Genomic DNA, 19,769 nt, shown 5'->3' on the forward strand with positions numbered 1-19,769 from the left:
CGTCACTGCACACGACCAGAGCGCGACAGTCATCGAATCCGCGCCTTGATATCCACACCGCAGTCGCTAGATAATAGCCACGTATTCACACACCTTCTACATTCGGCGACTCGAGAGACGACGAGAAAATGGCATGTCTTCTCTGGCTTCACCTATCGCATTCGCAAACTAATGGCAATGACAGGGCAAGCGCAAATCCTCCAGCAAGCCTCAAGGCCCCAAGAAGGCACGCCATACCCCATGTCTCTAGAGGTTCCGCTGACTAACACCCTTGCAGAAGGAGAAACTCCCAACCACGTTCCAATGCCTCTTCTGCAACCACGAAAAGTCCGTCAGCGTCTCCATCGAAAAGAAGTCCGGTGTCGGCAACCTGCAGTGCAAGGTCTGCGGCCAGACTTTCCAGACAAACATCAACTACCTCAGTGCGCCCGTCGACGTGTATGCCGACTGGATTGATGCCTGTGACGCGGTTGCGAAGCAGGCAGCCAAGGGCAATGTCGATACCGCGCGGAGTACGAATCGCATGGGCAGAATGCCGACGGCACACAACCAAGAAGACGATGATGGCGACGGCGGCTTCATCGAACACGACGAGCCTGATGCCGAGGGTGAGTACGCAGACTAAGTCGCCTGTCGGCAGGAGCGAAGGAGCAGCAGGACACGAAGGCTTAGGGCCTTGTATAACACATGGGAACATGGGAAGGGGCCACGGCTTGCACGGCGTTTAGGATACCAAAAAGATCCACAGATTCACAATGGCGTTTCATTATCGTCAGCATCAGGCTGAGACGTGTTCACGGTTAGCTGAGCAAGATCTATAGAAATTTGTAATGAAGCTTGCACATCAGAGGCTCCCAAATTGCTCGAAATCATGCATCTTCGTCTTAACAGCCTTATGCTACCATGCTCAAGCAAAACTGAGCCGCTCTACGCCCAACAAATGCGCTTGATGAATCGGACATGTTGTTGACTACTCTTACATTGTGTAGAATCGGTCGCCAAAGTCGCCCAGCCCAGGGACGATATAGCTAGATATCTTGTTAGCAACGGATACTCAGATTGGGTAAGGGCAGCTTACTTCTTCTCGTCCAAACCCGCATCAACAAATGCGGTAACTACCCTCACCTTGGGAAACTTATCCGCAAGGTTCTGCGCGCCTTCTGGACTGGCAATGAGGTTGAGGAAGAGGATGTGCTCCTCTGGTACGCCCCGCGACTTGAGCACATCAATAGCCATAAGTGCTGAACCACCAGTGGCCAGCATGGGATCCAGCAACAAGACCCACCTATCGCTAATGTCTTCGGGTAGCTTGTCGTAGTACAGTTTCGGCTTGCTGGTCTCCTCATCCCTCTGGATCAAGATCTTTCCAATGCGTACACTTCTACAGCAGTCCCTCAATCCTTGCTCCATGGACTCTCCCGCACGCATGATCGAGACACCACAGATCTTGCCTTCGAACTTGACACCAGAGTAGGTGCGGCCTACAGGGGTAGTGATCTCCTGCGACTCTGTTGGCAGGTGGTTGAGGCCTTCCTCCACAAGCAGACGGATAATGCGGTTGCTGTAGAAGATAAAGTCTGCGCGGCCAGTGTTGCGATCTCGTATCATGCTTTGATCTTGTTAGTCAATTACCCTTTTATGGTAGTGACCATGGTTCATGGGGCTCTTACGTGAGCAATGCTATCAACTGAGGGGACTGGGGTAGAATATGGACATTCTTCTGTTTGAGAGGAGTTGAGACGGTAGCTGTTGGCTTCAGGGCCGCGGGACGATATTCGGGTCCCAAGCATTCTGAGGGAGGTTGAGAGTCGGAAGACATGTTTGAGGTAATAGGCTGATTACAGTCAGCTGGTCAGTCATTCGAATTTTTGCCATGTTCAAATCCAAAGACATGTCACAAATCCATGGACAGGGTTTGCACGGAAGTTGCCATGAAAACTGATGTGTGCTGAAAAGGGCTCACCTGAGGTTGAATATGGGACTAAAGATTTGTGGTGTTGGAAGGTAATTTGATATTGGTGGGGTAGCGAGAATGGGGTCGGTTCAAGAGTAAAACCAAACGATAGAGGGGACTTTTATTAACAGATATGACCTCTAGATAAGAGGCAAGAAAGAGGAGCTGGAGCGTAGGTGGAGTAACAGTCTAGGCTCGTGACCGTCGGCGAAGTCCTTCACTCTGTTTGGGAAGGAGGAACCCTTGCCCCGCTGTTTAGCGTGCCTTGCGTTCGGGTCCCTGCTTCGATCACCAGCCACCATGCAAACCTCCGCTTTGAGCGTTTGACCGTGATGGTGATGATGTCGTTGCAATGAGGTGAGGTTTGCGGTGAATTAACGCGTCGGCCCGCGCAATGTGAGCGTGAATGGTGATTGCCGAGACATCACCCACGGTTCACCCAGGTACTGCTACCTGCGAGATGCGCGTCTAAGTCACCTTGTGCAGCGTCGCCACAACACATCTTCTCACAAACATGGCCACGACCATGTTCGCCAATTTCACCTCTAGCGACCGTCGCAAGAGGGTTTATGGCAAAGCGTCGCGTCACTCCGCCCTCCCGCCACCTCTACCCGATTCCAACGACGATGCGCCTCCATCGCCAGAGCGACCGCGGAAACATACGGCAGCCTCAAACGGCTCGCTGAACAAAGCTGGAAGCGAATTGAATGGTGGATCTGGTTCCGAAATTGCGCGCGCAAAGACCGACGGACTCGACATCTTCGACGTGCCCTCTGAAGACGAATTCTTGTCGCGTCCGAAGCCTACGAAGAAAATAATACCGAAGCGTCGCATACCTGAAGTGGACTTGGAAGCTACAGCTTCCTCCAAAGATGATTCTCTCAAAGAATCCAAGAAGCCAGCGAGAGCCGCACAGCCGTTGCGCAAGCCCGATGACGCAAAGCCTATCGCCGTGAAGAAGAAGAAGCTTACTACGCCCGCGCATATTCCAAAGCCCGCACAGTCGTCGCTGCCTTCATCCTCCAATCCGGCCGTTCCTCGAACAATACGCGAAAAAACGCCTAAGCTCGTACAAGCACCGAAACAGACCACACAAGACCACAAGTTATCACACAGGCCGGTGGTCAAGGCGAAAGCACCTTCAGAGGCAGCGACGGTTGCGTCATCACAGGTCAAGGTTCAGAAGACTGCAAGGACAGCACCGGCACTACCCGCGAAGAAAGCGTTAGGGAAGGCGCCAGCCAAACCAGTGGACGATCTGGCCGTATTCGACGTTCCAATGTCGGACGAAGAGGCACCACCAACGGTCAAAAAGATCTCACGCCAAGCTCAATCGAGAGGACCAAAAGAGGCTGCCAAAAAGTCCAAAACAACTTCTGAAGCATCTCACAAGGATACGGTCGAGTCTGACGATTCCAATGCCTCCAAAAAACGCAAGCGCCAAGGGTCCGCTTCTTCCACTGCCACCGTAAATCGACCAATAGTGCACCAGAAGCCTGAACAGTCGGTGCCTCAGCGGAGTCGGAAGTATCAAAAGAACGAAGATGGCGCTTCACCGGGACATGGGTCATCGAACCGGCCCATCACAAGCTCGACTCAGAAAGTGCAGCCACCGGCGCCAACAATCAACAAACCGACAAAGACAAGGCAGCGTACTGTACCTGTGTTAGCGTCGCGAACGATTACCAAGGGTCAATCCTCTCCGGCTATGCTCAACGGCATGATTCCCGGCCGCCAACCATCGAGGCCATCTCCTGTTAAGGAAGTCTTTGAAGTTGCCGAGTTAGAAGATGAGACTATGTATGACATACCAGATCCTTTGACTACGCCTGTTCGTCAGTCGAAAGCCTCCATGCCAGGCTCGATAACACCGCGACAAAAGGACCTTTTTGGTGGTTTGCTAAGCGACTCCTCATCCTCGACTACGCCCATGCCAAACTTCTCCAATTTACAGTTGACGGATCGCAAGCCAAGATCACTCATCGGCAGCTTAGCTAGGTCAAAATCTGATGTCACACATAGTGCTAAGGCTCGTAAGACTAGACTCATCGACACCCTCAAACCATCAGAGCCCAGCTCAGATGGCGATGAAGAAGGTAGCAGCCAGGTTGGAGACGACTCGGAAGTAAGCTCAAATCATTCTTGGACTGCGGGGAAACCTTTGCAAAATTCCGGAGAAGCCCGTCTCTCAAGTACGCATCCCGACAACATGGACGTGGACAATCAGGGCAAGGTTGACTCTCAGACATCACAAAACACATCTGGATTTGGTGTGCGCCCAAAACTTACTTACGCCATGGCACGGTCATATCTGAGGGAAGACAACCCGGAAGATGATTTACTTATATCGATGGATTTGGACGACGGCTTTGGGTCGCAGTCCCAAAGGGAGACTAGATCTGTATCTGAGAGTGACGCAGAGAACAGCCAAGCACAGGCTCAGCAGGTGCATGAGCTTAGGACTCGGGGCCGCAACGCGGTCCTCCATCATGAAGCGGAGATGATGATTGAAGAGACGTCCGCCACCACCAGTAAAAACATACGACGTAGTGCCATGATTGATCTATGCACCAAGATGGCGGACGAGAAGTTTTGCGATCAGCTTCTCGACTCAGCTCTTGCCCACCAGTTCTTCCAGAACATCTCTGTCAGCTGCGAGATCGTCTTCGACTTTGTCGCTGCTGTCGCAACCGTCTTCGTCTTGCGTACCAACCCTGCCTATTCTGTCCTGGGCCAGCTCTATGAGACTGGGAGTCTCGCCAACCTAATCAAACTTGCTGGAAACGGTGCAGACATCAAGGAGATTGCAAAAGATCGGAAGACAAACCTGTCAAAGATCGCGAAAGAGTCGGTCCTTTCATTTCGCGCCTTGGTCCAGCAATCCTATATCTGGTCGCCCGCAGTAACAGAGAAGGTATCACCACAGCTAGTGGCGTTGAAAGCCATTGAGTTGCTCATTATTGGGCTGCGGAAGGCTGGCAACGCCGATATGCTTCTCAACCAAACAATGATATCTCAGATTGTTGAGATTGCCTCAGCTTCGAACAATCGATCGGAGTCGAACAATGCAGCGCCAGAAGACGATGCGACACTGGAGATGGTACTTTCGATACTGGAGTCGACCTCAGCTACGAGACAAATACAAGCTACTTGGTCAACTGGTGTGCTTCAACAGATTGCGAAGTTCATGCCTAGGTTCTTTCAGCCTGATGCTGCAGCATCGACCATGCTTGCTGTTAAGCTCTGCATGAATCTGACCAACAATAAACCAAAAGCTTGCCAGCCATTTTCAACGAAGGCCTTTGTCCAGCCACTCATGCAATCCATTGTTGAAAAGTTTCGTTCAATCAACACAGATTTGGCACTAGAGGAGCGAACAGAGATCTTGGATAGTCTGATTTTGAGTTTGGGTGCCGCCATCAATCTTGCAGAGTTGAGTGATCAGATGAGGCTGAACGTCGCTGATGAGACTGACACATTGGTCGAAATCTTCTTGGACGGACTGAAGCGTGCTTCTCAGGTATGTTCTTTTTACACGGTGATGGTTCAGCGATGCTAACTACTTCACAGGCTGCTTCTGTGGAAGAATCTCACTCTGGTGTGGCCACCGGGTATCTTGGTGTCCTTATTGGTAACCTGAGTCTCAACGAAATCATAAGGACAAAAGTCCGGATGCTGCTACCGAACAAGCAACTCGATACGCTGGTTGATAGCATCAAAGACTTTGTTCGTGTGCATCAGCACGTTGATCAGAAGGAAGACTTTGATGGAGCAGAGGGTCAAGAGGCCTTGCAAACCTATACCGCGCGCCTCATGCTCGTCGTGGAAAAGCTGCAGAATGCGGGTGTTTGATAATCTTGCGGATTGATGGAAGCTTGACTTTAGGGTGCAAGCTTGGGCATTGGTTCAACATTGACCCATGTACCCAATCTCTACTTGAATTATTCTCAGAGTGTTTGCCATCAGGCGAAGACTTGTGCCCTCCGTCATGGCGGGCTTCTTACTGGTTTGGTCTCTGGCGACTATGGCATGATACCCTGAATTACGATATGCAGTCATCACTGGGAACGATTCACTTGTATTGTCTTGAAGATCACGATACCCTAGCACTTTGGAAGAAAAGATGGATAGTACGGTCGTGCATTGAGGCTTTGTAGGCTTAGGAAGTTCCGGCAGCGATTGCATTAACGGTATACGAAATGACACTAATCGAGATATATATCGTCTATCCGTCACTGTTTTACGCTCGTATCCCATCGCGTAGGCAGTAAAGGCTAAATGAAGGCTTGTAACCACGCACGCACCACGTTCGTAAGGCTGCACCCGTCCCAGAAAGCCGGTTGAAGTGACGCAACTGGCGGTAAGTGGAGGGTCTCTGCCGTCGGGACAATTTACGAGATTTCTTCTATAGAAGTTCCATGCAGCGGCTGTGTAATATCCGGCGCAAGCAACTTTTTTCCACTTTGGCAGAAACCCGCATGTGATTGTTCCGCCTTGAGTCAAGAACGCCCGACATCATTTCGGTTAAGTTGTATTCTCGGGGCGTCGGGAAGGGCAGCAAGAGTTTCTGACATTTCGGACGTTCTTGTCGCTTTAAGTGGTTGTTGGTGAATTGTTTTGTATGCGGGTGGTGTGCTAGACAGCTTCGCGCTAAACTCGAGACGATTGGCAGTACGTAAAGCAATGCTTCGAGAAGCTCTGGATTCGCCGGCTTCGATGTGCACTGTTCGGGTTGGATGGCTAGAACTCGGGAACCCAATACCACTCGTTCGGTGCCATGCCCAAAGCGATATATCATAGTTGCCCAACTTTGATATGCAGGTGCTATATCGAGAGATGAGCCGGCAGACATGACGGCATCAACACGCGGTCGGGGACTTTTTTTTTCTGAGCCACGTCCACTCTCTACCTACGACTCTTGCCGAAGCCAGCATCTCGATCTTCTTAACAGCAGCTACAGCGCTTGGGCCAGTGACCCAGCTTGTTCGTCCCACACGCGCATCCATCACCTGCAGCTAGACGGCGTCATTCCGGGCTGGGAGCTAGCTCGTACAGGCAATTGGCAGGTCCGGACGACCAAACGCAACCTAGGCAGCTACGTCTCAGCGGTCAACTGAGACAACCAAACTTCAAACCTGGCGAGTCGTTCAGCTTCCTCACGACCTCCTACCAAACCCAGCAACAGCAACAGCAAGAAAATGGCACCCCCACCAAAGCAGAGGAAGGTGGCCATTGTTGGCAGCAGAGCCGTCGGTATGTGATTGTTGAGTGCAGCTTGCGCAAGCTTGCCTTCACATGCAAGTAGCAGCAAACAACATGCTGACCCAACAATCGACAGGCAAGTCGAGTATGACGGTGCAATTTGTCGATGGGCACTTTGTCGACAGCTACTACCCGACTATCGAGAATACTTTTAGCAAGATGATCAAGTACAAGAACCAAGACTATGCGACTGAGATTATCGATACGGCTGGCCAGGTACATGAGGTTTTCTTTTCCCCCGCGTCGCGAAGCAACGCCCAGGTCCACGCCCCACCTTCGCCCTGCTTCACGCGCGTCTCCCAGCTGTGCACGCCTCGCTGTATACCTCAACTCGACGGTTGAGGCTCTTTTGAGGAACCCGCTGACTCGGGTATTGCTCTCCAGGATGAATACAGTATACTCAACTCGAAGCACTTTATTGGCATTCATGGCTACATGATTGTCTACTCGGTCGCTTCCAAGCAGAGCTTCGAGATGGCGCGCATCATTCGCGATAAGATCTTGAATCACCTGGTAAGTAGACATGTGACTCTCTCAGCGCCACTGCCTAACCAAGATCCCTACTAGGCTGTCGAGTGGGTTCCCCTCGTTATTGTAGGCAACAAGTCTGATCTGCGCCCCGAACAACGCCAAGTTACGCCCGAAGACGGTCGCGCCCTCGCCGCAGAGTTCAAATGTGCCTGGACCGAGGCCAGCGCGCGCTACAACGAGAACGTACAAAAGGCCTTCGAGCTCATAATTGCCGAGGTGGAGCGGTCTCAGAATCCTGGTGAGCCCGCTGGCGGCAGCAAGTGTACGGTCATGTAATTGCAAGATTCTTGACTGATATGAGTGCTTCTACCAAGGCGTCAGCGTGGACAAGTACCCAGCCCTCCAGCAGGAGCGCGAGGACAAGGAGAAGAAGCGGTGGAACAGCACACACTTCTTGAAGCATCCGTTTGATCATCTGGTCAATATGCTTAAGAAGACGTCCACGGGCGGGTAAGAGGAGGTGTACTTTCTTCTGGTTTGGTGTAGATGGCATAGACAGTGGCTGATTTTTTGCGAACGACATCTCATTAACGGGTGTGGTTCTCGCCTAGCCATGCGGAAGGCAATAGTATGTACTGGCGTAATGGTGTAAGCGGCGGTGTAAGGGCGTCATATCTGGTATTCTGGGGTTCAATTACGATGTTTCACGGCTGTAGTACTACGTATCACCTTATGTTACTTTCAACAATAGACGACATACGTTGGTGTACGACTTGTTGGTGTGTACATGACCGCTCGTAGACATATTTGTGTAGACCCTGCATTCTCGACTGGCAAAAGCTGCTCCACATTGGTTTGCCTGGCTTGGATGCACCGACCACCACCCACCATCCTACCCACAGACCTTGATTAGGAAGCTCTGAAGCTTTGACGGAAAAGCCACTGATTTCAACGGCAATTGTGTGCAGTCTGTGCAGCCTACTGTATTTGGTAGTTTGCGCTTTGATGCTCCCAAATGCTGCAATATGTGTTTTGGCTCTTCTCAGTCTTCACGAAGTTGAGATTCAGTGCCATACCATCTCAAATACATAGATCTACCTGATACCCTCGTCCCCACATTACTTACCTTTCCTACCCAAAGAGGCAAGTTTGCAGTACATCTGTCGAGTGCAGTACTTCCAATTCCCGTGCAGCCTGGCCAAAGTGGTAAGCGCCAAGCCCCGTCCCTTTTCGATCTAGTGCGGGCCTCTCAATCTAATCCCTGTCGGTGTTTGAGTGCGGTGCGGGACACTGATGAGTCCCGCGTTTTGAACATCTTCTCGACACGAGACTACACGACCACACGCGATCAATTCTGCCCAGCCTATACTCGCTGAGAAACAGTGAAGATGCTCGACATGTATGTTGCTTTTTATTTTACAGGCAAAGAGCGTTGGTTGCTTGGACGCGCGCTAGAATTTGGGTTGGAGGGGCTGGACTTGGAAGTGGTAGACATGGAGGGCGCAGAGCGAGATCAGGGGAGGTGGCAGGGTAAGAAAGAATAATGGCTGACATGTGTGTCTATACAGAAACGACTTCATCAAGGAGCGCGGTGGCGACCCAGAAGTAAGTGTTCCTCAACTCCGTCTCGCGCGACCTTCAATCTTGTGCACATGTTAATCCTACGAACAGAAAATCCGCGAGTCCCAGAGGAAGCGATGCGCCCCCGTAGAAATCGTCGACGAGATCATCGCCGACTTTGAAGACCACCGTCGCACACAATACGATGCCACTCAGTTCGGCTCCAAGATAAACGCGGTCCAGAAGAACATTGGTGCTAAGAAGAAGGCCAAGGAAGACGCTTCAGAGTTACTCGAGGAGAAGAAGAAACTGGAGGCTGAGAAGAAGGAGAAGGAGACCGAGGCTGCGGAGAAATTGGCGAAGCTGCACGCAAAGGCGAAGACGGTCGGAAACTACGTGTACAAGGACGTCCCGGTTAGTGATAACGAGGACAACAACGCGGTTCAGAAGACGTGGGCTCCCGAAGGAAGGAAGGCCGAGTTCAAGCAAGATGGCATCCCACACCACGGCGTACTTGCGCGGTTGAATGGATATGACCCGGAGAGGGGTACCAAAATTGTTGGTCACAGAGGATACTGTCTGACTGGATACGGTGTCTTCCTTAACCAAGCGCTGATCAATTACGGCCTGGAGTTTCTGGTATGTATGAAAAGGGCCAAGTTCTGGGGAGCACTGCACTGACTTGATTATCCTATAGTTCAGCAAAGGCTTCACACCCAACCAACCGCCCTTCTTCATGCTCCGCGATCAGATGGCCAAGACAGCGCAACTTTCTGACTTCGACGAGGAGCTCTACAAGGTCACCGAGAGCAAAGACAAGCCTGAGACCGACAAGTACCTCATTGCCACTTCAGAACAACCCATCTCCGCTCTTCACTCAGAGGAGTGGCTACACGACAAAGAGCTACCCATCAAGTACGCCGGTTACTCAACAAACTTCCGAAAAGAAGCCGGCTCGCACGGCAAAGACGCATGGGGAATCTTCCGGATACACCAGTTCGAAAAGGTTGAGCAATTCCTCCTCACAAACCCCGAGAAGTCATGGGAAGCGTTCGACGAGATGCTGGCCAACTCGGAAGAGTTCTACCAGAGTCTGGGTCTGCCTTACCAGGTCGTTGCTATTGTCTCGGGTGCATTGAACAATGCTGCGAGCATGAAGCGCGATCTAGAGGCTTGGTTCCCCGTCACCGGCGGTGGAGAGTACAAGGAACTTGTCTCCATCTCCAACTGCACTGACTACCAGACTCGCGAGCTGGAGATTAGACATGGAATTAAGAAGTTGAATGCTACCCGTAAAGAGTACGTTCACGCACTCAACGGCACTCGTAAGTTCATTTCTGTTGCTCTAGCCTTCCCATGGTTTGGATGGAAATTCATGAAAGCTAACACATTTCTGTACTTAGTTTGCGCAACCGAACGAACACTCTGCTGTATCCTCGAGAACTACCAGACACCTGAAGGCTTCGTTGTCCCCGAGGTCCTGAGGAAGTACATTCCTGGTCAGCCTGACTTCTTGCCCTATGTCAAGGAGTGGAGGGCACCCAAGGAGCTCCCTGACCGGACAAAGTAGGCGTCCGTCGTGTCAGGTTTGGAGTGCGAGGATGGACATGCAAAGAGGATATCACTGAGATAGTTGTAAAAGGAGAAACTAGATTTACACTGGGCTATGATCCTGGTGGACTAGGGTGTTGATTCACGAGCGATGAATATGGAAGTGAGCTTTTTCACGCGATTATGCAGTCCGAAGTTGTGTAATCGTGATCTGCGCGTTGCTTGATGGCTGCATGTCGACAAGAGACCTCACTGAACCCCTTCGTCCTCAACCAACCTGTTCTCCCAACTCCCCAACCATCTCCACCCCCTACAAACCTGATCCAATTCCCTCAATGCTGCATTCACCTCCCCTTGCCCATTCTCCGTCTTCCTCCCTTTGAACTCCACAAAGAAGACATAATGCCAGTTTCTCACGCCACTCGGTCGTGTATTTATACTCGTCAGGTTGATTCCATGAGACGAGAAGACCGTGAGACAATTTGCCAGCGCACCCGGGTTGGAGTGCTCAATCGTAAACGTGATGAGAGATTTCCAATTATCTCTGTTCGAACTCGTCTGGGCAGTTGAATTGGTTGATGTCGTCTTGTCGTCCTTCCTGCGAATGACGAAGAACCTTGTACTATTCCCCTTCTCGTCGTTGATCTCTTTGGCCAACACGTTCAGGCCAAACAGCTCCGCAGCGATGAAACTAGACAACGCAGCAGACTCGCCACTCTTGTCTTTACTCGCAATTTCTGCTGCTTTACTCGTAGAACTCACGTCGTGTCGTTCAGCCGTCTTGAGGTAACGCGTGAGGAAGTTTTTACACTGACCCCAGGCCTGGGGGTGTGAGTAGAGTTTTTTGATGTTGGAGTAATCCGGGGTACTGGGGTTCGATGAGTAACCCAACAAACAGTGTTTGACATGCACATAAGCTTCGCCGCAAACGAGGATATCGGGATATTTGTTGTTGAGGTCGGCGAAGAGGTCGAGGGTAAAGACTACGCTACCATTGCTGCTGTTTTCAAAGGGTACGACGCCCCGGTATGCAGTCCCGGATTGGACGGCCGAGAAGACGTCTTCGATTGTGATTTCAGGCGTGAGGGAAACTTGGTTTGTTGATGGGGGGAAGGCGTCTAAGGCTGCCTATGAAGCTGTTAGATGTATATGGTGTGCGCAGTGCGCGTTGAGCGATTGATTTCATTCTACGGAAGAAAGGAACAAGTTATGATCTTGTTTTGAAGAGAAAAGTCGGGTGTGGACAATGATCATAGTACGGTGATGAAGATGCGGCGAGTCATGCCTGCATGGGAACACAGAATAGTGACGGGAAATCTCAATCATGGCTTTTGTAAGTCTGTAGAGAAACTCACTTGATGTGTATAGCTGCCCTCTGGACCTAAGAATGCCACGGTTGGCTTCTGTTCTTCTGCCATGTCTGGTCGTCGCTTTTGGAATGTTGAAGGTAACTCGATAAACGAATTAATTGAACGGATAGTTCATTAAATCTCGGAATGACGTCGGAACCCGGTATCGGCGCTATACTAGCAAAAGCAAAGGCTAACTTGTAACTTGTACACCATGGGGCGTGTTACGCCCTACTGTAAGTATCGAGGCTCTGGACCTTGTGCATGTGCACAATACAAGGTATCGAAAGTATCTTCATAGTAATCAAGTGATTTATAAAACAATTTTTCATTCAGCTGGAGTTGAGCGAGCGACGAGCTGACGCATTTCTGAGCGAACAATCTGCCTATCCTTCTTCCGTCAAGGACTACTTTTCAAGAGGTTCGCAATCGACAATTGACGATAGCCATCCTTCGGGATCCCTATGCTTTCTAGTCCTTATTGTAGCTAAGATAGAGCTTTTCGGACCGAGGTTTGGAGAGGTCAAGCCTGTATGAGGCTGCTGCCTCTCCGTGCAAGCGAGAGCGGGTCGTGGTAAGAATGGTGTTGGTCGACCTTGACAGAATTAGTGAAAGTTGTTGTTGCTGGAAATATCCTACGTACATTGCAAACCCTCCGTAGGCACTCCCATCTTACAATCTGGAAAGGCGAAGCGTCTTTGCTTCGACTGCTCCGGCCTTGATCTTGGACACGTCATTTTGACTTATCACGCGGGTAGCGGACGTTCCGTCACTCGAAAGGAGTGGGGACGCTACCTCGCAGTCAGCGAGGGCGCACAACCGTCAATCATCGTAGAATTCGTCTTCATCGTCGTCGAAGTCGGCGAGTTGCTCGAAGTTGAGGGCGTAGCGGAGAATGGCGCCGATGCCACCGAAGCCCTTGACGAACTGGTTACCCTCGGAAGAACGGTCGGAAACAAATTCAAGGTTGGCACCAAAGTCACGGTACTTCTCGGCGAGCCACTCAAGCATGGAGCCTTGGTCGATGACTTCCATCTCCTGACCGGTTTCCTTGTCCATGAAGATGCTTCGGTCTTCTTCTTGCAATTTGGTGGTATGAAGAATGATCTCAGAACCCTCGGAGCTCTTGAGGACCCAGCGAGTAATCTCCAAGTTCTCGAAGACGATCAAAGTCTCAGCAGCACCAGCCTCCAGAGCCTTGAGGGTGTCGTCGATACCGTAACAGACCTTGCCAGAGTCCTTGGAGATGTGGTCGAAGTACTCGTTGATGAGCTTCTTCTCCTGGATGAACTTGACATTGCTGAGGGTCTCACCAGCCAACTCTATAGCCTGGTTGAAACCGTTCTCGCCTCCATAAGATACGTCGACAACCTTGATGACCTTGGACTGCAGACGGTTGTCGAAAAGATCGGACTGGTTGAGATCGTTCTTGAAATCGGCGGAACCAGCGAGAATGATGCCAGCTACGTTGACCTTGTCGGCGGTGATGAAGTTTTGTACCGCCAGTTCAGCGACCTTGCGGACGTAGTTGTGGCGCTTTTCTTCACGGAGACGAGCAAAACGCAGAGCGGATTGACCACCACGGCCGTGCTTCTTGGGAAGATCGACGGAGAACCTACACCTGTTAGTTTCGTGCATGGCGAGGCATCTTGGTCGCACTTACTTGTGGACAATCTCACGGGTGTTTCCTGACAGAGTGCCGAAGAGCGCACCGTTTCCGTCCATGATGATGAAACCGAACTTCTGGTCCGACTCGAGCAGCTCGCTCAATGCCTCGGTGTGAAATTTGTTGTCGCAAAGGTATAGCGACGTGTTGATGGGCTTGAAGGGTTCGAAGTCGATGTTGATCTTGCGCTCCTTGCCTTCAGCGGTGATGATTTCACCACAGTAGACGACAAGGCCATTGGGTGGAACCTTGGAGTAGAGCTTGAGACGCTGCTGGGTGGAGGTAATAGCCGACAGGACGGAAAGACGGTTGACGCGCGACTTGATGTTGGAGGCAGTACCCTGGGAAAATTAGTTTTGGCCATGGCACAACTGCGGGTGGAAAACGCACGAATTCTTCAGCCAACATCTTCGCAGCGCGGGAAACCTGGTCCTTGGGCGCTACATGTGGTCAGTCGTCGGCGCGTCGGCAGGCGAGCAGGCGTCACGTACGGATGATGAGCGAAATCATGGAGGTTCCATTTCCACGAGCGGCTTCAAGACGCTTGATCAGCTTTTTGACCTTCCAGATCTCAATGTTCTTTTCAGCCTCGTTGGGCTGCTCGTTCTGCCCGGGCGCCATGGTCGCGGCGGTGATGTCGAGAGTTGAGAGTTTGGTGTTGGTGGGGTCGAGAGATTTTCTTGTTCAGCGAGGGGCAAGAACAAGCGACGTAGCTGCCGACTGGCGGCGGGAGGAGGGTGGAGAGCGTGCTATGCGGCGGCCTTTACTGCTGCGCGCCTCCGCTTTTCGATGATGCTTGAGTGAAGAGACGGCCAACCGGGCTGGTGTGGATTTATTTGTCGATGACTGTGCAGCATTCACAAGGCAGCACACTCGCCATGGCGCGCGAACAGGAGGCTGACACAGGCTCGCTTGCAGGGCCACTAAGCGGGCAACGGGCATGAAGCAGCTGCAATGGCCCGTTATCAGACTCGTGCCTTGGGTAGCTCCCCGGCTATGGGCAGCTATGACGGCAGACCTGCGGGGCCGCATGATATCCTCGTGATAGCCATCTTGCGCTTCTCCGTCTTTCTATGGGAGAAGTGCCATGCTCGGCGCTTCTTTATATAATCAGGACGGTCATGGATAGCGGCTATCATCCGCAATCCACAAGGCGCAATCTCGTCCCGACGATAACCAGCTATCGACTCAAGTAGCTCCCGCCTCCCTGCAGGGTTTGAATCAACGGATTTTATACTTCTCATCACCTGTCCTGCTGCACATGCACATGCACCTTTTGGTCGCGCCTTCTCTCTCTGCCGTGACTGTCGCTACTCACCATGGATAACAGAGGGAAGCAGCCATCCGCCTGGGATGCTTACGAGTCGGGGAACCGCCCATCCATGGATTCAGACACAGAGAGCCACATACAATGGGACGAGCTCTCGAGACGACCGAGCGGGGAGAGCAATGCCGGCACGGGCAGGTGGACCGGCACGGTTGGCGAACTGCGCAGGCGGAGGTGAGCTCATGACGCGTTTCGCGAGTGAACGACGACTAACAAAAACAACCTCAGGTCTTCAGTAGGACAGCAATTCAGCGCATTGGGCGAAGTCGGAGGCGTCAACAGCATCAACAACTTTGCGCGATCGTGGCAGCGTGCAGCAGGCTTCTTTGAGATCACCCCCGTGCGACCCTCGTTCCGTCTCGAAGACGAAGACGGCGACGACACCGAAGAGTCCGACTTCACACGCAGCGGGCTTCCGACGCCAGTACCAGACCAACGGTCGGCCCTGCGACAGGCGCTGCAAGAAGGAGGACGCCGTGCATCCGATAATGCCATAACGGACGAGGAGAATGGCGCGACGGAGCGGAGCCAGCTGTTGCCCAACACCGTCGAGCAGCGCTTGAGAGGAAGAGGGTCGAGCATATTCCAGATCGAGCCTTCGCTATCCTCGCCTTTCGGGGCCAGCTACGGCACGGGATACGGCAGTCTGAGTTCGCGCGTCAACGAGTCGTCCATGCGCCATGCTGGCCGACTCTTCACAGAGCAGCAGATGAAGGGCGTTGCAGAGCCAGAACAAGAACGAGAGCCACTGCTGGTCAAGCAAGTCGAGGAAGACGGACATATCATCAACGTAGTCGTCGGTCAATCTACCCTGCCACAGACGATATTCAACTCGGTCAACGTCTTGGTCGGTGTTGGACTGCTTACCTTGCCACTTGCGCTGAAGTACTCTGGATGGCTGATAGGCATGGTTTTCCTGGCGTGGTCGGCCATAGTCACTGGTTATACTGCAAAGCTGCTTGCCAAATGTCTCGATGTTGATGGTTCACTCATCACCTTCGCTGACCTTGCATATGTCTCCTTTGGAACTAAAGCACGGGTGGCTACTAGTATTCTTTTCTCCCTAGAGCTACTTGCAGCATGCGTTGCATTAGTCGTGCTCTTCGCCGACAGCATGGATGCTCTCATTCCCGGTTGGGACGTTTTTCAGTGGAAGATCGTCTGTGGGTTGATCTTGATACCACTGAGCTTCCTACCCCTGCGCTTCTTGTCCTTCACATCCATCTTAGGCGTCATGTCTTGCTTCGGAAGTAAGTCAATCACTGCACGCATATATCCACATCAGCTAATGCCGAATAGTCACACTCGCTATCTGGATCGATGGCCTTGCAAAGCCCGACGCTCCCGGCTCAATCCGTCAACCCATGACACAGTACCTGTTCCCGGACAACTGGCTTACCGTACCGCTCTCTATTGGTCTGCTCATGTCTCCCTGGGGTGGTCACTCTGTCTTCCCAAACATCTACCGTGACATGCGACACCCATACAAATACAGGAAGGCAGTCAACGTAACCTATATTTTCACCTACATCATCGATGTCGGTATGGCCTGCGCAGGTATCCTCATGTTTGGGGACGGTGTCAGGGAGGAAGTCACAAGCAACATCTTTCTTACCCCTGGATTTCCACCAGGCATATCGGTCTTTATCGCCATCTGTATCGCCATCATTCCATTAACCAAGATCCCACTCAACGCAAGACCTATTGTCAGCACGCTGGAGGTTCTCTTCGGTCTGGATACGCGCTCTCTCGCCATGTCCTCGTCCATTGATGGCATGAGTGGCCTTACACGAGGAGCGCTGAAGATTACTCTACGCATTGTCACCATCCTTGTATTCGTTATCATCGCCATCGTTTTCCCTTCGTTCGATCGCATCATGACCCTTCTCGGCAGTGTCGCCTGCTTCAGCATTTGTATCATCCTCCCGTTGGCGTTCCACTTGAAGCTGTTTGGAAAAGAGATATCGAGCGGGGAGAAGACGATGAACTGGGTGTTGATTGTTGTCAGTACTCTCATGGCCATTGTCAGTACTGTTTTTGCATGCCTCCCTAAGGAAATGATTGGGGCTTAGAAACGAAGATGTGGAGATCATGACAATGTTGGATGAAAAAAAAGTTGTCTAATAGTATGTTTTCATTTTGAAAAGGGTTTGATATCCCCGGGTGTAATAAGCATGGCGTTCTTGTTTGCATTTGGTAGGCTGTTTCAGCATCAGCTACTCACACTACAATGTATATCATTCAGTGAGTCCGAGTCCTCCAGAGTCTTGTAGTGAAGTCAGCCCTGGCTCAAGCTAAATCGTGCCTCGTATTCCTCTTTCACTCGCGGCTGCACTGACTTTTGCTTGCGATCTTGCTTGTACTAACTCATCTAGATCACCTATCGTAATCCTATCCACGGCTGAACTGATCCACTCAGACCATACACCCATTACATGTCGTCTGCAGTGAGATCTCTACTGTTGTTCGCAACATCCGCATTAGCCTTTGCCGTCGAGAACACCCTTTCCAGCTCTACCACCAGCGCTGGACGCCACCCTACTTTCGCCAACGACAATCGTTTCAATGGCACAGTCAAGACTACCGATGACGACCCATGGACACTGTCTGTCGCCCGAGGCACGAAGCTCCTTCAAGGTATGAAAGCCAGCGACGCTGAAGCCGCAGCTCTCTACAACCTAGGCGCCAGCGCAGAGAGCGCATTCGATGGTGACCTCATAAACAAGCTACGTGAGTGGGGTTACAACGATGCCACGGATGCCCTCGCCAAACAAGCAGACCCCGAATGCAATTTTGACAGCTCGAATGGACACATGCTGAAGAAGGTCTTCAGCGACCTTGCCATCTCGACCAAGCCCAAGAGCCAGGGTGGCCCAAACCAATGTTTCCTAATTGAGCATTACGACAGCCCAGCTGTGAAGAAAGGCGATGACAGCAAGATGCCTCTTAGAGGCGATCAACGATACGACGTCTGCGATAAAGAATATCGCGTCACCGGCGCTGAGCACACAATCGGTGTCAATGCAGAAGCGGGCGTCGTGTACGCTATCAATCTCTCTTCTGCCGCTAAAGCTGCTCGTCGTCTTTGGAAACGCGCTGCTCTTACGGACGAACTCCCTGCTATACGCAGCGTCTCGGATATCGCATGGGCCTTTTGGAACCGTGTGCACAGTGACGTGGAGAGCTTACAGAATATCAGGTATCTATTTGTTACGATGATAATCAACAAAGAGACGAATCAACACATTACACGTGCGTTGGGCACGCTGAATCCACCGAAAGAGGATGTGGAAGTTTGGCCGGGACATGATTTCGACATGGAGACAGATGCGGGGAAAGCTTTGCTGGGAAGCCCTGTTGGACGATGGGCTGGGTACTTTCTCATGCAACATAAGAGGCAGTTGGGTGGTAGCAAATGGATCTCCAAGGTTAGAGTGTTCAAGTCTGAGAAGGAGGGTAGTTGGCCATATTTCTTATTCTATGTTGACATTCCCCCCGCACCAGGAGTAATGGTGGACAGATCAAGAGTAGCGGGTTCGTACGATCGGTCAAGAATAGTACGAAGGAGTGAGGACGGCAGCCATGTTGTTCGAGAGCATGTTATGAGGATGAGGATACCAAAGTCAAGAAGTTGAGCTTCCGCCAAATATCTTGCGTTACTCTCATCTATACCTAGGAACTCCCGCGCATTCAAGTGAACAAACAAATGGTCTCAAGATTTTTGCAATACTTCTCAAAATAACCAAGTTGTACCGAGAAGACATCGTGTTCCGGAAACCGATCCAGCTGACTAACCAGACTAAATCGGTCCCTCCGCCTGAGAACCTCCGATGCGCAAAGCTTCGAGTACGTCAATCCAGTAAAAACTACAGCCACAGCGCAAGCCGTCACAACGTCCACCTTCACACACTACACACCCTTACGGCACACGCCAAAAGAGCCTCGCGATTCAATTCTTCACAAAAACATAATGGATTCTCTAGGCGGCGGCATCGCCAATGCGGACCTGAGCAAGCTGTCCGATCGCGACAAGCAGGAACTCCAGCAATTCGCCATGAACGAGGGACAGAAGGCTAGGATTCAATCTTGTATGTTCTGGTTCCTCTTCCTCTTCACATCACATCACATCACCCTGGGGTCACCTTTGTTTTCCATCATGTCTCGCAGCCCAGGTTGCCTTTTCTCTTCTACACCTACTTTCCAGATCAAGCGCGCACGACATGTAACAATCAGCTAACCTGTTGTGTGACCGATATAGCCATACACTCCTTGACCGACACATGTTTCCGCAAGTGCATCCCCGCGGGGACCGTTAAGAACGGCAAATTGGATAAATACGAGGAGCCATGTATGAGGCAATGTGTGGACCGATTCTTGGATGCGAATATGGTTGTGCTGCGGGAGTTGGAGAGACTGAGGGGATAAAGGAAGACAGACCATATCACAGGAAGGGAAGTCAATGGGAAGAGGGACATGCATATGATCGCTCGGAACAAAGGTGACGAGGAAGGGTGTACGATAACGAGGCGACTTATGATCTGTACAACACTGTATGACGGGAGATATCGTTTGCATAGCATTGCAAGTGTAGAGATAACATGCATGACGAATACATATATCAAGCGTAAC

General features: G+C 51.5%; 8 protein-coding genes across 8 annotated transcripts; 5 read left to right on the plus strand and 3 right to left on the minus strand.

The window, feature by feature from the left end:
- Positions 1–128: 128 nt before the first annotated feature.
- Positions 129–625, plus strand: J4E82_001815 (uncharacterized protein; the record flags this gene model as incomplete). The annotated part of the gene is made up of 3 exons (XM_051728122.1): positions 129–131; positions 185–226; positions 278–625. 3 exons carry the CDS (start codon positions 129–131, stop codon positions 623–625), a joined length of 393 nt encoding a protein of 130 aa, XP_051592004.1.
- A 351-nt stretch (positions 626–976) lies between these two features.
- FUR1 (Uracil phosphoribosyltransferase, synthesizes UMP from uracil) lies at positions 977–1,819 on the minus strand (the record flags this gene model as incomplete). The annotated part of the gene is made up of 3 exons (XM_051728123.1): positions 977–1,028; positions 1,079–1,609; positions 1,671–1,819. The coding sequence occupies 3 exons, from the start codon at positions 1,817–1,819 to the stop codon at positions 977–979; spliced, it is 732 nt and encodes a 243-aa protein (XP_051592005.1).
- Positions 1,820–2,468: 649 nt separating this feature from the next.
- J4E82_001817 (uncharacterized protein) lies at positions 2,469–5,806 on the plus strand (the record flags this gene model as incomplete). The annotated part of the gene is made up of 2 exons (XM_051728124.1): positions 2,469–5,474; positions 5,525–5,806. 2 exons carry the CDS (start codon positions 2,469–2,471, stop codon positions 5,804–5,806), a joined length of 3,288 nt encoding a protein of 1,095 aa, XP_051592006.1.
- Positions 5,807–7,152: 1,346 nt separating this feature from the next.
- Positions 7,153–10,817, plus strand: SES1 (Cytosolic seryl-tRNA synthetase; the record flags this gene model as incomplete). The annotated part of the gene is made up of 9 exons (XM_051728125.1): positions 7,153–7,207; positions 7,293–7,432; positions 7,601–7,729; positions 7,784–8,009; positions 8,062–8,197; positions 9,256–9,292; positions 9,359–9,886; positions 9,945–10,572; positions 10,651–10,817. 9 exons carry the CDS (start codon positions 7,153–7,155, stop codon positions 10,815–10,817), a joined length of 2,046 nt encoding a protein of 681 aa, XP_051592007.1.
- Positions 10,818–11,047: 230 nt separating this feature from the next.
- Positions 11,048–12,216, minus strand: J4E82_001819 (uncharacterized protein; the record flags this gene model as incomplete). The annotated part of the gene is made up of 2 exons (XM_051728126.1): positions 11,048–11,926; positions 12,154–12,216. The coding sequence occupies 2 exons, from the start codon at positions 12,214–12,216 to the stop codon at positions 11,048–11,050; spliced, it is 942 nt and encodes a 313-aa protein (XP_051592008.1).
- A 753-nt stretch (positions 12,217–12,969) lies between these two features.
- SU2 (Eukaryotic peptide chain release factor subunit 1) lies at positions 12,970–14,434 on the minus strand (the record flags this gene model as incomplete). The annotated part of the gene is made up of 4 exons (XM_051728127.1): positions 12,970–13,762; positions 13,811–14,154; positions 14,204–14,253; positions 14,305–14,434. 4 exons carry the CDS (start codon positions 14,432–14,434, stop codon positions 12,970–12,972), a joined length of 1,317 nt encoding a protein of 438 aa, XP_051592009.1.
- Positions 14,435–15,195: 761 nt separating this feature from the next.
- Positions 15,196–18,775, plus strand: J4E82_001821 (uncharacterized protein; the record flags this gene model as incomplete). The annotated part of the gene is made up of 4 exons (XM_051728128.1): positions 15,196–15,314; positions 15,369–16,390; positions 16,440–17,168; positions 17,625–18,775. The coding sequence occupies 4 exons, from the start codon at positions 15,196–15,198 to the stop codon at positions 18,773–18,775; spliced, it is 3,021 nt and encodes a 1,006-aa protein (XP_051592010.1).
- A 335-nt stretch (positions 18,776–19,110) lies between these two features.
- On the plus strand, positions 19,111–19,565 carry J4E82_001822 (uncharacterized protein; the record flags this gene model as incomplete). Its single annotated transcript, XM_051728129.1, has 2 exons — positions 19,111–19,228; positions 19,399–19,565. The coding sequence occupies 2 exons, from the start codon at positions 19,111–19,113 to the stop codon at positions 19,563–19,565; spliced, it is 285 nt and encodes a 94-aa protein (XP_051592011.1).
- Between the last annotated feature and the right edge of the window lie 204 nt (positions 19,566–19,769).

The sequence above is a fragment of the Alternaria postmessia genome (assembly GCF_024291825.1).
Source record: "Alternaria postmessia strain BMP 2775 chromosome Unknown scaffold_7, whole genome shotgun sequence".
Lineage (NCBI taxonomy): Eukaryota > Fungi > Ascomycota > Dothideomycetes > Pleosporales > Pleosporaceae > Alternaria > Alternaria postmessia.